The following is a 20,650-nucleotide window of genomic DNA, read 5'->3' as shown; positions in this document are numbered from 1 at the left end:
TCCTGAAGGCAAGATTTTCTGATTTATGCTGGTTGTACTGGCCAGGACTTTATGTATTTAGTCTGTTTTCTACAGAGAGTCACAGCTCTGTGTCCAACAATCACATGACTGCCTTCTCTCTGTGAGCGCTCAGATGGCCTGGGAAACACAGGACTTCCTGGGTTTTTTTTTCCCAAAAGAGTCAGAAAACAGGAAGTGCCGTGTTTTCCTTGATGACTAAAAAAAAATACTAAATGTAAATTGTAAACTTGCTTTATATTATATCTACTGTTGATTTAGAGTTTGTTGTTCTTTAAAGTGTTGCTGCAGTTATAACTTTCAAAGTGCTTGGTGAGCGCCTTGGCCTCTTTATTATAAACCTTGGTCCTATACTTTTAGTAGCAGCTGTGCTTGGAATTGCAGCTTTGCCCTCTTAAAGTGAATGGCATAAAGTCTGGAATACTTACCCAGTACAGATGAAGGTAAAGAATAAAGAGGCTGCGGTGCTGACCTGAACACCATTGTACCCTTGTACCAGCTGATCGGCCGCTGTACCGCCTCTAACAGTTCACTGTTGAGGGCCTGTTCTTGGAATAGATCGCTTTTAATATCCTGGATGTCTCCTTTTAGTGTGACCCAAGATGTGGTTAAAAAAGAGTAATTGATAGAAATTCTTGGTTTTCCTTTAACCAGATGGCTTTCATGGCGATACCTACTTAACAGTAAAGCTGCTGTTACCGGGTGTTATCAAGAATGTGTACAACCTGAATGATAAGCAGATCGTCAAGCTTTTTAGTCGGATATTCAACTGCAACCAGGAAGAAATGGTCCGAGACCTTGAGCAGGTAATAACAATCACCTAAGAGCTGTAAAAGTGGTTCTGTTATTGGCATCCTACCCCTGTCATTATGGCTGTCTAATATTTGACCTTTTTTTTTTTTTCCCCCTATTAGGGTGATGTGTCAGAAACTGTTCGAATCTTCTTTGAGGAGAGCAAAACCTTCCCACCAGCTGCTAAGAGTCTCCTGACAATCCAGGAGGTGGATGACATGCTGAATCGGCTTGCCAAAATGACCAAAGAGGAGGATCAGCAGAAGGTCCTGGAAGACATAGCATCCAGGTATGGCATCTGAGAGCAGAATACCTATTGTCACTGCTTATAGTTTTGGTAGATTCTTGTATTTAACAGATTTCTTTTGGTTTTTTTTTCTCTCCTATTAGCTTTAGCCCTCTACAAATCTCATTTATTTATTTTTTTTACTTTAATTCAATCTAAATTAAAAATTAAATTAAGTGTGTAATAAAATATAAATGTGTGTGTGTGTGTGTGTATATAATATGACACATTCTATCTCTGCTAGCTTACCCTGTTATGAGAATATGTCAGGAGAGTTAAAGACCTCTTTTAAATTAAATTGTCTTTATATTCCTAGCTACGTTCGTTCTTTTTTTTTTTTCTTCTTGTAAACATTGATATTTCCCTTTTTGATATTTATTTATTTTTAGTTCTCCCCAATAATGTATGTGTTCAGCCTATTTTAAAACTGCATGTGCAGTGAATGCCAAGATTTTGCCCACAAATATTTTTAGGCCTGTGAGTGATGTCACAGAACAGGGATGGCCTGGTGTTACAGGGCAGGCTTTACTACAAGAGCATTGAGGAGCAATAGGGGCAGCCTTACCAGTGTTGCTGCCCATGAGGCCATGTCTCCAGTGCACCTAAATAGTCAACTTGCATATCCATAAAAATGCTCATGACCTTACAAGGAAAATTATTACTGTTGCGTGCCCTATTAATTCACACACATGCCTTATTATTTGAGGTTGGTGATAAATTACCTTTTAAGGGGTGTTTCAGGCTTAAACTGGATCCATTTCATGTTTATTTGTAGGTGTACCAGCAATGATCTGAAGTGCATAATTCGCCTTATCAAGCATGATTTAAAGATGAACTCAGGAGCCAAACACGTGTAAGTGATAATACATGTAGACATGTTCTTATTGAGCGTTGTTTTGGGACTCTGTGCTACAGAGTAGTATAGTCTGTTAATAACATAAGCAGTTGCTGAACTGCAATGATCTTGAGAAATGTTTCCATTATATAAAAGAGGTTTCCCGATTAGGGCAGCCCCTGTTTGTATGTAAATACATCACTGTCACTGTGGAGAGCTGCTTCAGAAAGCTGCGCTTGTTCTGAAGGACCCAGTAAGGCCAAGTATTGTATACATATTGTTAGATTTTAATATGTACTCTGGCTTTTCTGAACCCATATTCTCAGCATTTGATTACTGGAGGCTGAAGAACTTGGATGCAGCCTTAAGGCTTCCTGAAAAACATACATACAGCCTATTGCTTTATCCATGTTTTGCAAGACTCCCTAGGGCTGCACCCAACTCTTTCATGCATTGGTAATCAAATGCTGAGATTTCGGGTTCAGACAAATGCAAGTGTGCTTGAGGCTCGCTCATCGGGATTTTGCCTCTCCAATGAGTAATTTGCCAAGAAGTACAACACAAAGCGTGTATCAGTGCATAACCAAGCAGATATATTCTGAAAAGGTCTGAAAAGAATTGATGAACATTCTTGTAGGAGTAATAGTGGCTGCATGTTATTAAATGTGTACAATGCAGTTTGTAGGCGCCGATCACAGGAGCTTTTGGTGATGCGGCGTCTTTGTGTAAAAATCTTTATTTTAGGCGGAAAGAGGTGTGGATTTGCAATAAAACTTAATAAAATGATTCATTTTTTCCTTTTGAGGAACTTTTTAATGATGGCGCTTTGGTGAAATTATAGTTAACTAATTTCCACTTTTCATTTCAGTCTTGATGCTCTTGATCCCAATGCATATGATGCCTTCAAAGCCTCTCGTAATTTAGGCGATGTTGTAGAGCGTGTTCTGCGGAACAGACAGCAAGGCCCAGGAATGAAACAAGTTCTTAGTGTTGAAGCTTCACTTATGACACCGGTTCAACCTATGCTGGTAAAATATGTTTGAATTGTCCTTAAGCATATGCTATGCACCTAAAACCCAGCTTCCAGAATTATACAATCCCTTTAGATGGCTACATTGAGATACGCTAACATATTTGAGTTCTTTGCTGAAGAGAGAGAATATGACTGCAATAAAATTGTGTTGAAAAGCAGTCGGCAGCTTTATAAAGTAGTGGAACAATAAGCATGCCTCTTTAGGTATCTAGGTCCTGTGTAGATATTTCATACTACACAAACAATTAAGAATCCTGTTCTTTTAAAGTGTAGAAATAGTTACGCTAAATATTAGTTTTTTGTTTTTTTAAACTACCACGGCAGTTTTTGCGCCAAAGCCAGAAGTTGTGTGGCACTTCTGGAATGGAAAATATTTATTAATTCCTACTACACATGCCCACACTCAATCACAGGCAGCCGTGGTCACGCATAGTGATTGCGGTGTTAAAGCGAATGTACCTGATAGTACATTTACTTTAAAGGACAACTCCCACAAAAATTTTTTTTTGCTCATTTAACACACATTACAAAGTTATATAACTTTGTAATGTGGTTAAATACCCGGCCTGGCCCCCTTCCCCCACTTTCGGACCCCCGACCCCCCACCCCGGAAGTTAAGGAATGTATACATTACCTATTACGATCGTCACGGTCCTCTTCTCCGGGGCGGCATCTGGTGACGACGACGTCAGAGCCGAGGGGCGGTCCGGGTCTTCTTCCTCCTCGGCGTCTTCATGCAAAGTGAATGGGGATGAAAAGGCTGCTGGTGCACATGCGCACCAGCAGCCTTTTCATTGGCTGGAGCGCATCACATGGCTTCCAGCTTGCTCAGCCCTGATTGGCTGAGCTTGCTGGAAGCCATGTGATGCGCTCCAGCCAATGAAAAGGCTGCCGGTGCGCAAGCGCACTGGCAGCCTTTTCCATCCCCTGGACCCGGAAGTTGGAGACATCGCTGGATGGCGGACGGCGGCGACGGTGAGGCGGACGGCGGGCGAATCGAGTGGCGATCGTCACCGGAGAGATGGTGAGTATGGTGTCTGTGTGTGTCTGTGTTTTTTTTTTTTGGGGGGTCCCGCGGGAGTTGTCCTTTAAAGTGTAGCATATCAATAGAACAGCACTGGTGCAGCGGAGCCGGCCTGGTTCCCGCACACGGCGCCGGTCTATTACAGACATCGGCTCGGGCTGAAGCGATGGAGGCAGGCTGGCCTGCCCCCAATGGGAGGAAACCCCCGCCCCTCTGATGCGGCTCCATTGATTCTAATTCGCTTTAAGAAAATCCGTGACAGGATAAGCACCAATCACTTTCTCTGACAAGCGGAGGATCTCCTTACCACATCTTGTCAGATCGGTGATCCTCTGTTATGGTGCGTTTACACAGAGAGATTTATCTGACAGATCTTTAAAGCCAAAACCAGAAATAGACTATAAACAGGGAACAGGTCATAAAGGAAAGACTGGACTCTCTCCTCTTTTTAAATCCATTCCTGACTTTGGCTTCAAAAATCTGTCAGATAAATCTGTGTAAACGCACCATAAGTCTGCCCTGAGGCAGGCTGTATAAGAATATCGCCAATAGTACTGATCTATGCTATGGCATAGCATTAATCGCTATATGCAATCCAATGGTTTCATATGTAACTGTAGGGAAAAAAACCCTTATATGGTAAACCCCAATAAAAGTTTAAAATACATACACACATCTTTCCCATAATATATATTGTAAAGTGCAGAATTGTCCAATCTATTAAAATATAACAATATTGTTCCCGCACAAGTTTTTGGGGCAGTTTTATTAGTACTGGAGTTTTCTGTGTGTTGGTTTTATTATTTTCAGATTATAACTTTTTATCTTGTATCATTTGCTCCTTAAACCTTTTAGGCTGAAGCTTGTAAATCTATAGAGTATGCCATGAAGAAATGTCCCAATGGAATGTATGCAGAAATCAAGTATGATGGGGAACGTGTCCAAGTGCACAAAAATGGTGATCACTTTAGTTACTTCAGTCGCAGTCTCAAGCCCGTCCTTCCCCATAAGGTAATTCGGCTATGCCTTTTTTTTTTTTTTTTGTAAGGCTTTGTTGGAAATATATTCAGGTTTTTTTTTTTTCTACTTTTATATTCATCAATGAGTACAATTTTGTATTCTGCCTATAGGTCGCTCATTTTAAAGATTACATTCCAAAAGCGTTTCCAGGTGGTAATAGCATGATCCTGGACTCTGAAGTGCTCCTCATTGACACAAACACTAGCAAGCCACTTCCATTTGGAACATTGGGGGTCCATAAGGTATTAAGTTGTTGAAGTTTTATCTCCCTGCATTTGTGTTCTGTTGCTAGTAATGACTGCTAGAGTTCATCTCACAAGTGAAATATTGTACTCCCTCTTAGACCTGACTAAAAGAACCACAATATCTGTGCATGAATACAGACTTGTAGCCGCCCATCTACCTTTGGTGTATTAGTTGCATTTATGCTTTGTGACAAGTGTAATTCTTTTAAATCGTCTCATTTTTACTTGTCCATATTGCTTTCTAGAAAGCGGCTTTTAAAGATGCCAATGTTTGCCTCTTTGTCTTTGACTGCATATATTTTAATGGTGTCAGTTTGATGGACAGGTGAGTGTAATGTGACCTGCATCATTTGATCTGTCTATCATTTTTAATGTGTTGCACTGTAATGATCCGTCCTTTGTTATCACAGGCCACTCAATGAGCGACGGAAATTTATGCGTGACAACATGGTAGAGATCCCTAACCATATCATGTTCTCAGAGATGAAGCACGTTACAGTGAGTGCGTTGCCTGTATATTCCACTCAGATTCAATTTCTGTGTGATGTGTTACCGTGTCAGTGCAACACTTGTATGGTAGTTAAGAGTTAAACTGTGTTCTTATTCCTAGAAAGCGGCAGATCTTGCTGATATGATCACAAAAGTTATACGGGAAGGTTTAGAAGGCCTTGTACTTAAAGATTTGAAGGTATTGTGTCACCTGAATGTCCTAGCTATCATTCCATTGTGCTTGAGAACAGCACTACTGTGTAGTTTGTTTGTGTGTGTTTGCTTCTGTCTAGTTGTACCTCTTTGTAGATGTTAAAAGTATCACTGTTTTAAAAAAAAAAAAAATTAAGAAATCAATAGTACAGGTGATTTTAAGAAACTTTGTAATTAGGTTTATTAGCTGAAAAATGCATTTTTATCATGAAAAATCAGTTTGAGGCTCTTCCCCCCCCCCCTGTCTTCATGGTTTTCTATGGAGAGGGGAGGGGTGGACGGAGATGAGGCACCAAAACAAGACAACTCTGCTCTCTGCTGGCGACTAATCTCCCCCTCCCCTCTCCATAGGTTAGACAGGGCTCAACTGATGTAAAAGAGTCGAGATTTAATGATAATAAGCAGTGAATGCGAGAAAAGAGGGAGGGGGGACCTGGGGAAAAGGCTATTTGAATGCAGATAATGGCATATTGGCCTAATAAACCCAATTACAAAGTTTCCTAAAATCGCAAAAAAAAAAACCCGACAGTGACATTTTAAAGAGGTGTTCTCATCTCGGCTTATCCAGTTTCACTTGTAGGGCTCGTCAGGTTGATTATGTTTGCAGATTCGCTTAGCAATTTTCCCTCCCCCTTATATGCCCCCTCTTTTACCCTTTTATTGTCTGTTACCAACCATCACTCTGGTCTGGCTTGTGTGTGTATTTATATGTGTACCTGTATAGACAGAACTCTGCTTTTGAGCAGAGTGGTGGTTTGTAACCTAGATAACAAGCTGTCAACAATTGGAGGGAAAGAGCAGAATATTGATAGAATGAGGCAAATTTGCTAAATAAAGGTATTTGCAAAACTTAATTTGAAGTCCTACAAGTTACCTGGGATGGGATTACCCCTCTAACATCATATCGTATTATTACATAGAAAATACAGCCGAGTAGCAGTCCTGCTAGAATTATTTTCTTTTATTAAATCCTAGTTCATTCTTTTTATTTTGTTTTTTGTTTTTTTTAGTCCCTCTATGAGCCTGGGAAGCGCCATTGGCTAAAGGTGAAAAAGGATTATTTGAATGAAGGTGCTATGGCAGATACTGCTGATCTTGCAGTATTAGGCGCATTCTATGGGAAAGGAGCAAATGGTTAGTGAACCGATAAGTCATTGCCTTATCATTAAAGGGTACTTATCATTTAAACAAACTTCTGACATGTCAAAGGTTTGTATTGGTGGGGGTCTGGCTGCTGGAACCCCCCATTGATCAGTAGAAGTGGCAGACATGCTCAGCAGCGCGCGCTCTGCCCCTTCATCTCTGCTCTCACTTGTAGCAGTAGACCAAATTATAATTGCAGCCTATGAAATTTCTGTTAGAAACGATTGCTGGAAATTACATAGGCTCAATAATTCAGTCCACCGCTACTTTTAAGCAGAAATGAAGGGGTAGAATGCTTCTGCCCCTTCGTTCTAACAATCGGCAGGTGTATCCGCACTCAGAACACCACCAATACAAACCTGTGACATGTCACTATGACATTTCAGAAGCTTGTTTAAATGATGGGTATGCTTTAAACATTAATAAATAGAAATGTCTCATTTTACACACATGCTTGGTTTCATTTACTATAGGTGGCATGATGTCCATCTTTTTAATGGGATGCTACGACCCTGAAACTCGTAAGTGGTGCACAGTCACAAAGTGTTCAAGTGGTTATGATGACGCCACACTTGCACGGTTACAAAAGGAATTGGACATGGTGAAGATTAGTAAGGTAAGTGTATTTGTGGTCTTGGAGTAAAGTGAATATTATGTCATACGCTATATGATGTTTTCAGAGTCTTATTGTGCATTTTATTTCTAGGACCCAGCCAAAATTCCATCTTGGCTGAAAATCAACAAGAATTATTACCCAGACTTCATTATACAAGACCCTGAGGTAATGTTCATGTTCTAATCAGACAGGCCCTAATCAGAATGAGGCCCTTGTTCCCAGCATCTGCGGCAAATTGGAAAGTCATGATCGGTCAATGGACAATCGGGAGTACATTTAGCATTACATGGCAGCCATTCAGATAAATGGCTCTTCTTGTAATACAAGGACTGTTGCAGTATAGGTGCATTTCTGAATATTGACCTCAGTGAGGTCTGGCGGGTGTCCATTTATTCTGTAGGATTTGAGCAGAAAATTTTGTAAAGAGTGACCTCTAGCTTGCACTATAAATCATTTTTAGAGATGAGCGAACCGATTTTGGGTTCGAGTCCACCCGAACGTTCGGTATTTGATTAGCTGGGGCTGCTGAACTTGGATAAAACTTTAAAGGGGTATTCCGGTGAAAAAAAATTAACCTGCAATGAAAGGGTTAGGTAAAGTTATATAACATTGCAATATACTTACCTAATGGATTCCTGCAGCTTGGTCTTCTTTTTGGTCCCAGCTCCTCCCCACAGGAAGTTGAAAACCTGAGGTCCTCCTCTTGACTGTCGACCCCCGTTTTCCGCCACCATTTTGTGACAATGCGTCACTAACCGACCTTCTCTCTCTCCTGCATATGCCTGTCATTCACGGTCAGTCCGTGTCTTCCTGCTTTCCTCTGATTGGTCTGCAGTTGCAACCAATCAGAGCCCTCCCTGTGCACTTGCTCCAAACGGAGAAACTGTTCTGTGTATGCGCAGATCACACAGCGGCTGCTCATGCAGAGATGGCAGCTGGGAGCCTGGCATTGCTGTAGAGAGTTTCTGCTCAATGCCACCAGTAAAACCACCTCTCACATTACCCCTCTCACACGGCCACCTCTCTTGCTGTGATCCTCTCTGGTCCGGCATAGGGCAGAGTAACCATGTCAGCGTGTGGACCGTAGGGGATAATGAGAGGAGAGCAGGAAGAACTGTCTGCAGCTCCTCTCATTGTCCCCTATGGCCCACACGCTGACATGGTTACTCTGCCCTATGCGGGACCGGAGAGGATCACATTAAGAGAGGGGGCCGTGTGAGAGGTGGCTTCTATGATCGCACTGTTCCCCAGTAAAGCCACTCTCACATGGCCCCCTGCTTGATGTGATCCTCTCCTGTCGGCATGTGCAGCATAGGGCAGAGAGACTGTGCAGGAGACTCTCCTTTGATTGCTTACCGGAGGCAGTGCAGTCAATCAGAGGAGAGTGTTCTGCACACTGTCTCTCTGCCCTATGCTGTACATGCCGACTGGAGAAGATCACATCAAGCAGGGGGCCATGTGAGAGGCGGCTTCTATGATCGCACTGTCCCCTGGAAAAGCCCCCATCATCAAAGGGCCCCCTGTAGCAGTAGCTTGAACCATATAAAAGTAAACCTAGCTGAAGCTGCCGAGGTTTACTATACCCAGCACTGAGCAGTATCACTGTGTGCTGGCAGTGCCACTTTAAATGGCAGTCTCAAGAAGCTGCGGACCCACCTCCTTCCCCCTGAGTGCGTGTGAGGAAGTTATTAGAGCAGCAGTCGGGACTACAAGGAGGAGGGAGGGACAATACTGTGCAAACCCTGAGCACACACTGAGACAGTCAGCCCTTTGCTATCCACATGGGCCTTCTAAGGGAACCCTTTAAAGACTGCACCTAGCTGGATATCACAAGGAGTAAGTACAGTACTGTATGTGTACAATGTGCAGTGGTATGTGTGGTGTGTAATGTATGTGTGATGTTATTTGTCTGTATTGTTCTATGTATGTGTGATGTGTAATGTATTGTTCAATGTATGTGATTTACTTACTGTGTACTGTATATTATATTGTGTTTATATATACTGTATGTAAGAGCATATCTGTCTAGCTGACTGACAATTTATCTCTTTCTATTTTTCTATCTATCTGTATTGCACATACTCAGCAACATTCCAAATTCAGTGAAGTATATGGGTGAATTTTTTCCATCCAAACGTCGCATTGTATGCTGCACTTATCTATTGTTTGTTGTTTGCAAGTTCAATGGAATAAATTTACACTTTTACTTAATTGAATTTGGAATGCTGCGGACTATCTGCAATATAGATATCCCAAACCTGTGGCTGTGATATGTGCTTGCACCAACCTACGAACTGGGAGCCGTGCTGCTTTACTATCTATTGTATTTATCTATCTGGCTATTTATCCATATATACAGTACGATTGGAACCTCACAGTGTCCCAATCAGACAGTGACAGGAGCACAGTTGCAAGGGTTACTGGCGGGCTGCTGCACGATCACATAAGGCAGCCGGTCCCTACGTGCTATGAAGTTAGTTCTGCTTCTGAGCTCACTTCATAGTGCTGTTGGACCCACTGACGTTGTGTTTTTTTTTTTTGTTTTTTTTTATATTCATATTATTGTGATTTCTCGCAATGTTTCAACATGGAATATCAGTGGGTTATTTATTCGCATGCTGTGATGGTTGTCTCCCATACTGTATACATATGCATAGCTAGAAGCCCCATCTTAATTAATATTGTGGCAATGGTACAACATGGGAGTTGTAGTTCTGCAACATAGACTACTCAAGGTTGCAGAACTGCAACTACCAGTCAAGCAACCAGGAAAACTACTACTCCCATTTAATTATTGTCCCCACAACATGATCATAGGAGTTGTAGTTCTGCAACTTGAATTTCTTCTGGTTGCATAAATACAAGACCCATGCTAATGTGACGATGGTAACAAATGGGAGTTGTAGTTCTTCAAGTTAGAGAGGTCCAGGTTGCAGAACTAAAACTCCCATCTGGTACCATCATCACCAGTAGAAATCCAAGTTGGAATACTACAACTCCCCACAACATTGTAATGGGAGTTGTAGTTCTACAATTAGGAGCACTCCTAGTAGCATAAATACAACTTCAGGCTATGTTCCCGCCTAGTAAGAGACCGGCTGTTCCGTGACCCGGCTGGGTCACGGAACAGCCAGTCTCTGCAGAGATTATTCCGGCTGGTACTAAAGTACCGGCCGAATGATCTTTCCTGCCACTGAATTCTGACGTGGGCGCATCCGTGTGTGCCCGCATCAGAATTCCCACTGCACATAGTGTGCACTGACATGGTTTCCTGCGGCCGCTATTCACTGAATAGTGGCTGCAGAAAACTGACATGTCAGTTGTTTGCGGCGCCGCTAGGGAACCCGGCCGGAGTGTATGCTTTGTGTATATGTTCCGGCCGGGATTCCATAGAGGCAAGGTAACGCGTATTTTTGTATTGATACGGAAATATACGTTGTGTGAACATTGCCTCAATCATGTTATGTCACCAGGGCATACTGGGTGTTGTAAGAGTGCAACTGCTAAGGAACCACAGTAGAACAGTAGATGGAGAGTCACAGAGAGGGTAAGAGGGAAGCCTGTCGTGAAATCCCTATCCCCATACATTGCAGAGCCGCGGGGAAGCTGGAATGCAAGTTTGGGGCGACACTGCTCATTGTCTTTCCCGGGGGGAGTCCTGGAGAAGAATTCCCCAGTATTACTGCATTCGTGGAGGAGTAGGGGAGGGGTTCTGAGGGGGAACGGGGCCACCACTGTTTTTTCACACTGTATAGGGGAGGGGACCGAACCAGATGGGCATGGGGCAGCTGCAGGTGTATAAGGGCTGCAAGGGTATTTTATAAAAAAAATAATAATTAAAAAAGGGCAAATTAAAGAGGTTGGCCACTTTATAGTAAAATTGCTCAGTGTACAGTATTAGTCAGTGTACTCACTGTATATACTGACAGCAGCTACCTGTGTACCTCATAGAGCTAATATCTGACTCCCCTCCTCCAGGCTGTGCTGTCCTGCTCTGTGGTCTGTCCATAAGATGGATGACATGGAGGAGTGTGTGACCAGGCCCCACCCCCAGTGTCCACCACTGAGCCTGTATATGCATATGGAGGACACAGAGGACAGGGCATGGTCACATGCTCCTCCATGTCGGCCATTTTATGGACAGAAACAAAACAGAGCAGGAAAGCCCAGCCTGGAGGAGGGGAGTCTGATTTTCGTTCTATGAGGTACACAGGAAGCTGCTGTCTGTATATACATTTACTAGCACACTTACTAATACTTTGTACTGACCTATTTTACTATAAACTGGCCAGCCTCTTTAGGGTAGCTTCACACGTTCCGACTTGCAGCGTTAATAACGATGCGAGTCGGCTAGATCCTGGCAGATCACTTTCATTGCATACACACAGCGGTCTGTACGCCGGGACACCGTGCAGCGAGGACAGGTAATGTATGCAGAGCAGACACCGGGCGCAGCTGAAGGGGTTAAGCGGCCGGCAGAATTACATACACGCAGCGGTCATTCAGACCGCTGTGTGTATGTAATGAAAGTGATCTGCCAGGATCTAGCCGACTGGGAGCGTTATTAACGCTGCGAGTCGGTACATGTGAAGCTACCCTTAAAGGGGTTATCCAGCGCTACAAAAACATGGCCACTTTCCCCCTACTGTTGTCTCCAGTTTGGGTGGGGTTTTGAAACTCAGTTCGTTCCATTGAAGTAAATGGAGCTTAATTGCAAAGCACACCTGAACTGGAGACAACAGTAGGGGGAAAAGTGGCCATGTTTTGTAGCGCTGGATAACCCCTTTAATGACACTTACTACAGATATAAAATGTTTTATTCATTTTGGTATGATCACCGGAATACATGCAAAAATAAATCAATAAATTTATCTTGAGATCTTGTGAGTTCTGCAGATTTTTTTAAACACTAGACAAGAGTAGATAGATAGATAGATAGATGGTGCGTTTACACAGGCAGATTTATCTGACAGATTTTTGAAGCCAAAGCCAGGAACGGACCGTAAACAGGGAACGGGTCATAAAGGAAAGACTAAGCTTTCTCCTCTTTTTAAATCCATTCCTGGTTTTGGCTTCCAAAATCTGTCAGATAAATCTGCCTGTGTAAACGCACAGATAGATAGATAGATATGAGATACATACGTAGATAGAATCCCAGCATCTCGGCGGCTCTGTAGGTGTGGGAAATTTCACTACATGCTTCCCCGTCAGCCCCTCTGTGACTCTCCATCTAGTGTGGCTCCTCAGATTGTGGAGCCATGGTGACATTACATGATGGGTGTTGTAGTTATGCTACCAGGAGATCTAAAGGTGGCTGAACCGCAACTCCCATCTTGTAATGTCACCACAAGATGAGGCTGGGGCTTTTAGTTATGCAACCAGGAGAGATCAAAGTTGGAAAACTACAACTGCCATAGAGTATTGTCCCTACATCAGGATAATGGGAGTTGAAGTTTTGCAACTTGGATTTCTCCTGGCTGCATCACTACAATTCCTATCCTCATATTGTGGTGACTGTGCCAGATGGGAGTTGTAGTACTTCAACCCTGAGCACTCCAAGTTGAATAACTACTAGACCCATCATGTTGTGGTGACAGTACAATATGGGAGTTGTAGTTGAGCAACTTGGAGCTCTCCTGGTTGCATAACTACAAGCTCCATCCTCATGGTGTGGTGATTGTACATAATGGTAGCTGGAGTTATGCAACCAGGAAAACTACAGGTGGCAGAACTTCAACTCCCATCTTGTAGTGCCATCATAACATAAGGATGGGAGTTGTAGTTGTGCATACCTACAAGCCCCATCCTCATGTTTTGGTGATGGTACATGATGGTAGCTGTAGTTATGCAACCAGAAGAGCTCCAGGTGGCAGAACTTCAACTCCCATCTTGTAGTGTCATCACAACATGAGGATGGGAGTTGTAGTTGTGCAACTTGGAGCTCTCCTGGTTTCATACCTACAAGTCCCATCCTCATCTTGTGGTGATGGTACATGGTGGGAGTTGTACTTCTGCCACCTGAAGCTCTTCTAGTTGCATAACTACTACTCCCATCATGTAATGTCACCAGGTCATACTGGGATTTGTAGCTATTCAACATCTACAGGAGCCACAACAAATGGAGAGTCACAGAGGGGGTGACAACGAAGCCAATAGTGAAATACCCCTCCCCTATTACAGAGTCTCCAAGATGCACGGGGGGGGGGGGGTTGAGGATTCGCAGGGGTGGGAAGGTTGCTGAGGTAGAACGGTAGTGGAGGTGAGCGCAACAATTCCTGCATGGTAAAACTACAGATATGTATTTACAACATGACCATGTCAGCAGGGTTTTTTCTGTGAGGACAATCTTTAGGGTACAAACACATGCCATATGCGCTGCGTATTTACTGCTGCCATACGCAGCAGATTAGATCTAAATAACTGAACACCGCATCAAATCTGCTGCATATCTGCTGTGTGTGTTTGTACCCTTACACACAAAGTATGTTGCTTAGCAACAGGATTGGCAGTTGGTTATCGGGTAGGGCAGTGAGGAGAAACACATGGGACCATAGAGAGGCCAGGGGACTCCTAGAGCGCCTGGACAGCCAGAGGGAAATAGAGAGTCAGACTGAGCGCATGCCCTGGAGATGTTGATGAAACAGGAAGCAGATACGTTTTTGATTGAATCAATGTAGGTGCATGGGGGCTACAAAGGGGAGTTAAAAAAAAAAAATAAATAACACAACAAGACAATGTAATGACAAACCCTACACATGTATGAATAAATTAGTTTTTTTTTCCATGATCACCGGAGTACCCCTTTTAAGGTTGTCTGGAAAACATGGATACAGCCAATGACTATATCCATGTTTTCTACATATCCTTAGGGCTTTATCCAACTTCAGCAGCCCCCGCTAATCAAATGCCGAAGGTTCAGGTTCGGATGGACTCGAGCATGCTCCAGGTTCGCTCATCTCTAATCATTTTATTAGACTTCTTTGGTCATGTGCGAGGAAGATTATTATGGAATGGGAAAAGTACTGATGCCCTCTCCTTACCCGTAGCAGTTTCGTGGGGAGATGCTTGGCTTATGCTGCTTATTTCTGACCCCATTTTTTTGTTTCCTGTCTGTTTTACAGAAAGCTCCTATATGGGAAATAACTGGAGCAGAGTTCTCCAAGGCAGAGGCTCATACTGCTGGTGGCATATCCATTCGCTTTCCACGCTGCACCCGGTTCAGAGATGACAAAGACTGGAAGTCGGCCACTACGTTACAACAATTAAAGGTTTGTAATCCGGTAGAACTCCTTTAAAGGGGTTATCCAGTGCTACAAAAACATGGCCACTTTCTTTCTTTGTCTCCAGTTCAGGTGTGGTTTGCAATTAAGCTCAATTCACTTTAACCCTTTGAGGACCAGGCCCAAAATGACCCAGTGGACCGCGCAAATTTTGATCTTAGTGTTTCCGTTTTTCCCTCCTCCCCTTCTAAGAGCTCTAGCACTCTCAGTTTTTTATCTACAGGCCATGTAAGGGCTTATTTGTTACAGGAATAGTTGTACTTTGTAATGGCATCTTTCATTTTACCATAACATGTATGATGGAATTCCAAATATATTATTTATGAAGATATAAATTGGTGAAATCGCAAAAAAGAATGCAATATGGTAACGTTTGGGGGGTTCCTGTGTCTACGTAATGCACTATATGGTAAAAGCGACATGACACTATTACTCTATAGGTCAGTCCGAACACAACCATATGCAGGTTACACAGATTCTCTAATGTTATATATTTTTTTTAAATGAAATCCTTTTTTTTGGCAATTATAAATAAAATGGGACTATTGTGACGCTTATAACGGTTTTATTTTTTCACCTACGGGGCTGTTTGGGGTGTCATTTTTTCCGCCATGATCTCTAGTTTTTATTAATACCACATTTGTGAAGATCGGACGTTTTGATCACTTTTTATTAATTTTTTTATATATATAATGTAACATAAAATCGGTAATCCGCGCACTTTTTTCCCTCTTTTCGTGTACGCCGTTTACCGTTCGCAATGACGCTTGTTATATTTTAATAGATCGGACAATTACGCACGCTACGGTATATTATATGTTTATCTATTTATTTATTTTTATATGTTTTATTTATATAATGGGAAAGGGGGGTGATTTCAACTTTTATTGGGGGAGGGGTTTTGGGGTAGTGTATTGGTGTTTTTAACTTTTTTTTTTTTACACATTTGAAGTCCCTTTGGGGGACTTTTACATTCACTACTTGGATTTTTACACTGATGAATGCTATGCCATAGGCCTAGCATTGATCAGTGTTATCGGCGATCTGCTCATTGAGCCTGCCTGTGCAGGCTCAGTGACCAGAGCGCCGATCGGACCGCACGGAGGCAGGTGAGAGACCTCCGGCAGTCCGTTTTACCGATCGGGACCCCCGCAGTCACACTGCGGGGGTCCCGATCGGTAAGTGACAGGGGACTCCCCCTGTCACTTACACTTAAACACTGCGGTCGCGCCGCGATCGCGGCGTTTAAGGAGTTAATGACACGCGGCAGCGCGATCGCTGCAGCGTGTCATTACCGGTGAGGTCCCGGCTGCTGATTGCAGCCGGCCCCCACCTGCTATGAAGCGCGCTCCGCTCCGGAGCACGCTTCATAGCGTGAGAAACACCCAGGGCGTACAGTTACGCCCTAGGTCGTCTGGGGACAGACTTCCATGGCGTAACTATACGCCCTGGGTCGTCTAAGGGTTAATGGAACTGAGCAGCAAAACCCCGCCCAAGCTGGAGACAAGAGTGGGGCTGTCTCTGGAAGAAAGTGGCCATGTTTCTGTAGCACTGGATAACTCCTTTAATTTCTCGGTACTCGAACATTGCTCGGTATCCGAACAAAATCAGGGGGATAACTGTCAGCTGAACATCAGAGGTGTTCGGGGACAGTGAGAGACAGGAGCGGGTGGCTATTTAAACTTGCCGCCGCGCTCCTGCTCCTTTCAGCTGCGGGGGGACACCCTGTAAAGAAGCGGGGATTCCCCTCATTATGATGGGATTCCCCACTTCTTTACAAGGTGTCCCCCGCAGCTGAGAGGAGCAGGAGCACGGCGGCAAGTTTAAATAGCTGCCCACTCCTGTCTCTCACTGCGGGGACGCCCTGAAGCCAGCCGCACTGACCTGACACTCTGTCCCCCCCCGCCGACCCGGAGCTCTTCCTGTATGCGTCCCCCCGCAGCCGCACACATCTGCTGTTCTGCCCGTGGCCCCGCTCATGAGCTCCTTAGCCACTGCTCCCCGGAAGCAGCTAAGGAGTTGGTGAGCGGGGCTGCCGGCAGAACAGCAGATGCGTGCGGCTGTGGGGGATACATACAAGAAGTGATCCAGGCCGGCGGGGGGGACGTGGAATGACAGGTCAGTGCGGGGAGCAGTGCGGCTTCAGGGCGTCCCTGTAGTGAGAGGCAGGAGCGGGCGGCTATTTCTCCTGCTCCTCTCAGCTGCGGGGGACACCCTGTAAAGAAGTGGGGAATCCCATCATAATGAGGGGAATCCCCACTTCTCTACAGGGTGTTCCCCGCAGCTGAGTGGAGCAGGAGCGCGGCGGCAAGTTTAAATAGCCGCCCGCTCCTGCCTCTCACTGTTGCGGGGGATATAGAGTGTTTTTATACGCCCTGTGGGCCGGGTGCTCTGCACCTGACCCACGGAGTGTAAGAACCAATTAATCAGATGTATGTATGTATGTATGTATGTATTATGTATGTATGTATTACACCGCATACATACATATATATAAGCATTTCTACCTCTGCCTCCTAGGAACTTTACCGCGTCTCTAAGGAGAAATCTGATTTTACGGTTACTGCTGTGTCTTCTCAAGATGAAGAAGGTTCATCTGAAAACGGTAGTCGGGAAAATGAAGGAAGTTCAAGACCACCAACACCAAGTGGTTCACTGAAGGCCCCTAAAACTTCAACCTCAAAGTCACCTGGGAAAGGCAAAAAGAGTGACGGTAAGACCCCCTTTTTTTTTTATTGCACACACAATTGCTCAAACATTTTGTGACTCTTCTTAGTCTTCTATGCTGCTCACTCCATTTCTCAAAAATGAGTAAATCTTGGTCATACAGTTGTTCTGAGGTGCATTTTAGAAGCGTGACAGCAGTTTTTATGTACGTTTACGCCAGCCTGCATGATGCTTTAAAGCCAGTGTAAACTCCAGTGGGCTACATTTTCATGTAGGTAGGAAATTGTGTCTGTGGAGCTGTATGACATCCAGATGTACATGCAGTGCTGGTACGTGCCGCAGGCTGCTCAGGAGCTTTGTACAGTGCTCCACGGAACTATATTAGCCCAATTGAGCTGATTGGTTCTTTTTTTAAGCAAAATGTACATATACATGATTGATTGATTTCCCCCTTTTTTTATCCTTAAAGGGGTACTCCGGCGGGGGGCTATTTTGGGATCTGGCCGGGGAGGAGGTGGCTGCAGGCAACGACATCCACTCACCTCCCCGGGTCCAACGGTGGGTCCCTCATCGCAGCGCTCCCGTGCCCGGTCGCTTCCTGGTGTCTGACACGGGCTCGAGACGTGACGTCTCAAGTCCGCTCAGCCAGTCAGTGACAGAGGCGGGATCTGAGTGGACTTGAAATGGATCCCGCCTCTGTCACCGACTGGCTGAGCGGACTTGAGACGTCATGTCTAGAGCCCGCGACAGACACCAGGAAGTGGCCGGGGACCGGAGCGCCGCGATACGGGACCTGCCACTGGAACTGGGGGAGGTGAGTGGACATCATTGTCCTCAGCCACCTCCTCCCCCGGCCAGATCCCATAATAGCCCCCCACCGGAGTACCCCTTTAAAGTTAATCTCTAGATTTGTGGCCAAGCATGCTCGGCACAGCTTGGCGTGGAGAGATGCAGCTCACTGGGCGTTGTTTATTGCCTCAGCAACCCAGCCATCTGGCATGAGCTGCATCACTACGCATCAAACTGTGCAGAACACATGGGACTGCATAACTGGAGGTGAACGTTAAATGGGATATAACATCCTAATGTTCTGTGTAGTAATTGTGGTATAAAGATGCATAAGTTATAATTTTATTGTGTCTTCAGGTGGAAAGCCTCCACAGCCAAAGAAAAGTGAGGAGCTGCCTAAGGCTCCGAAAAGGAAAACTCTGTCTCCTGTCCCATCTGAGAATAAGAAGGTGAGCAAGCGCTTTATCCACGACTTGTGTGATTGCATAGTGTTCCACATTCACCACCATTACTACAGCAGTTCTTGTGTCTACAATAATGCTGCATTGAAGTTACTGCTGCACAACGTGTACCCTAGATACCAGCACAGTTTGGACTACAAACATTATAGAAGATTCTTCCTCCTTTTTACATGAATAGGCTATGTTCACACTTTTTTTTAAGTGAAAAACGGATGTAAAAAAAACGCTCATGTTCATTATTTATATCTGACCTTGCCAAATAACAGCTGTGTTTTTACCTTAAAATTTATTGGTCGTGGTCAGACCTCAAACAAAGTTTTGATGCATAGCTATGCCCATTTCAAGGTAAAATCAGTTACAGTAAAAGGGATATTTCACTATTTGAGTAATACAGCAACTCACAGCTACTCCACAATAATGGCCATGGTTTATGAATTGGATAAAGATGTGATGTTTGGTGTCCATGTATTTTTGTGTAAATTTTATTTATTTTTATTTTTTTCCACAGGCTAAAATAGTAAATTCTAACCAAAGCAATGGACACAATGCGGTACAATCTTCATCCACTTCCAAAGTAAGTATCCATCAGTGACTCTACCTGTCATTCTCATAGACAATGGGTTAACAAAGAAAAGACTGGGTTAACAGCAATAAATACAATTCCCCCTTCCGATCAGCCTGGCTACCTGTAGTCATTCATTAGGTTGCATGCACGTCTGTCTGTATTATCCACTCTGCTTAGACTGCAAAATCTAAACGGCTTATTTATTTTAATCCTAAACTGAAGACTGCTGGTGTATCTTATTCTCGCTAACAAATGATCCATGATATTTTAGACCCTTCTAGATATTTTCACTGGTGTGAAGCTATACCTCCCTTCTTCACTTGAGGAGTTTGCAAAACTGCGTCGTTACTTTGTGGCCTACGATGGCGATCTAGTCCCAGAATTTGACATCCCTTCTGCTACACATGTGATGGGTGACGCTTGTGAGTGTGCTGAAGATGCCAAGCATGTGACACCACGCTGGATATGGGAATGCATACGACGCCGTAGACTTGTGGCACCATGCTAAAAGACTTTATGGGCTTGCCTGTACCTTTTTGGTGATGTTTACAAACCATGTTACAGTAGAACCCTTCCCTGAGAAACCATTTTAAGACTTTGTGCAGTGAATGCACTAGCTGACCTGACTGTGGTATCTTCTATAGCAATCAGTTTCATCGCACATAGAAAACTACAATTAAGTAGTCTGGACCTAGAAATTTGGGAACAGGTCTGCACCTTTATGTACCCAAAATGGGTAAGAATCTCACCTCTGGATCATTGCAGCACTGTTCTGCAGTGTCAAAAAAAAAAAAAAAAAAAAAATCAGTTCCCCAGTGTTTTTGCTTTATACTCTTCGCTAATAATGAAAGTCGACTTTATTTTTTTGGTGTAAATAGATGTATGATGACACTATATGGCTTTTACATAATTACGTGTATAGAAACAAACGTTCTGGTCATTGGAAAAGGTGCTATGTAAACTTTTATTGTTGCGTTTTCAGTCACAATGCTACTACATAGCGGTTGCCTAAATGAAATGGGCCTGCTGAACTCTCTTCTGTTACCGAGTACTGGAGTAGACATCCGATTTTATATGTGCCATTTTGCTAGCTGTACAGTTAATGCCTACAGAGTGATGTGGTGTAATAGAGCATATACAAATCTATGGATGTATTAAAGAATTACGATTTTCA

General features: G+C 43.8%; 1 protein-coding gene across 2 annotated transcripts in view; it reads left to right on the top strand.

The window, feature by feature from the left end:
* Positions 1 to 20,650, top strand: part of LIG3 (DNA ligase 3) — a 30,052-nt gene extending 9,402 nt beyond the window's left edge. For both annotated transcript variants that reach the window (XM_069971193.1, XM_069971192.1), the window contains exons 5-21: positions 673 to 824; positions 933 to 1,099; positions 1,872 to 1,949; positions 2,800 to 2,959; positions 4,844 to 4,999; positions 5,119 to 5,250; positions 5,499 to 5,578; positions 5,664 to 5,751; positions 5,864 to 5,941; positions 6,966 to 7,089; positions 7,572 to 7,714; positions 7,805 to 7,879; positions 14,836 to 14,982; positions 17,515 to 17,707; positions 18,808 to 18,899; positions 19,420 to 19,485; positions 19,748 to 20,650. In XM_069971193.1, coding sequence (XP_069827294.1) covers positions 673 to 824; positions 933 to 1,099; positions 1,872 to 1,949; positions 2,800 to 2,959; positions 4,844 to 4,999; positions 5,119 to 5,250; positions 5,499 to 5,578; positions 5,664 to 5,751; positions 5,864 to 5,941; positions 6,966 to 7,089; positions 7,572 to 7,714; positions 7,805 to 7,879; positions 14,836 to 14,982; positions 17,515 to 17,707; positions 18,808 to 18,899; positions 19,420 to 19,485; positions 19,748 to 19,984 — 2,168 coding nt within the window. In that variant the 3' untranslated portion in view covers positions 19,985 to 20,650. The remainder of the gene's footprint in view (positions 1 to 672; positions 825 to 932; positions 1,100 to 1,871; positions 1,950 to 2,799; positions 2,960 to 4,843; positions 5,000 to 5,118; positions 5,251 to 5,498; positions 5,579 to 5,663; positions 5,752 to 5,863; positions 5,942 to 6,965; positions 7,090 to 7,571; positions 7,715 to 7,804; positions 7,880 to 14,835; positions 14,983 to 17,514; positions 17,708 to 18,807; positions 18,900 to 19,419; positions 19,486 to 19,747) is intronic.

This window comes from Dendropsophus ebraccatus, chromosome 5, assembly GCF_027789765.1.
Source record: "Dendropsophus ebraccatus isolate aDenEbr1 chromosome 5, aDenEbr1.pat, whole genome shotgun sequence".
In the NCBI taxonomy this organism is placed as follows: Eukaryota; Metazoa; Chordata; class Amphibia; order Anura; family Hylidae; genus Dendropsophus; species Dendropsophus ebraccatus.
This window is presented reverse-complemented; position numbering and strand designations above follow the sequence as displayed.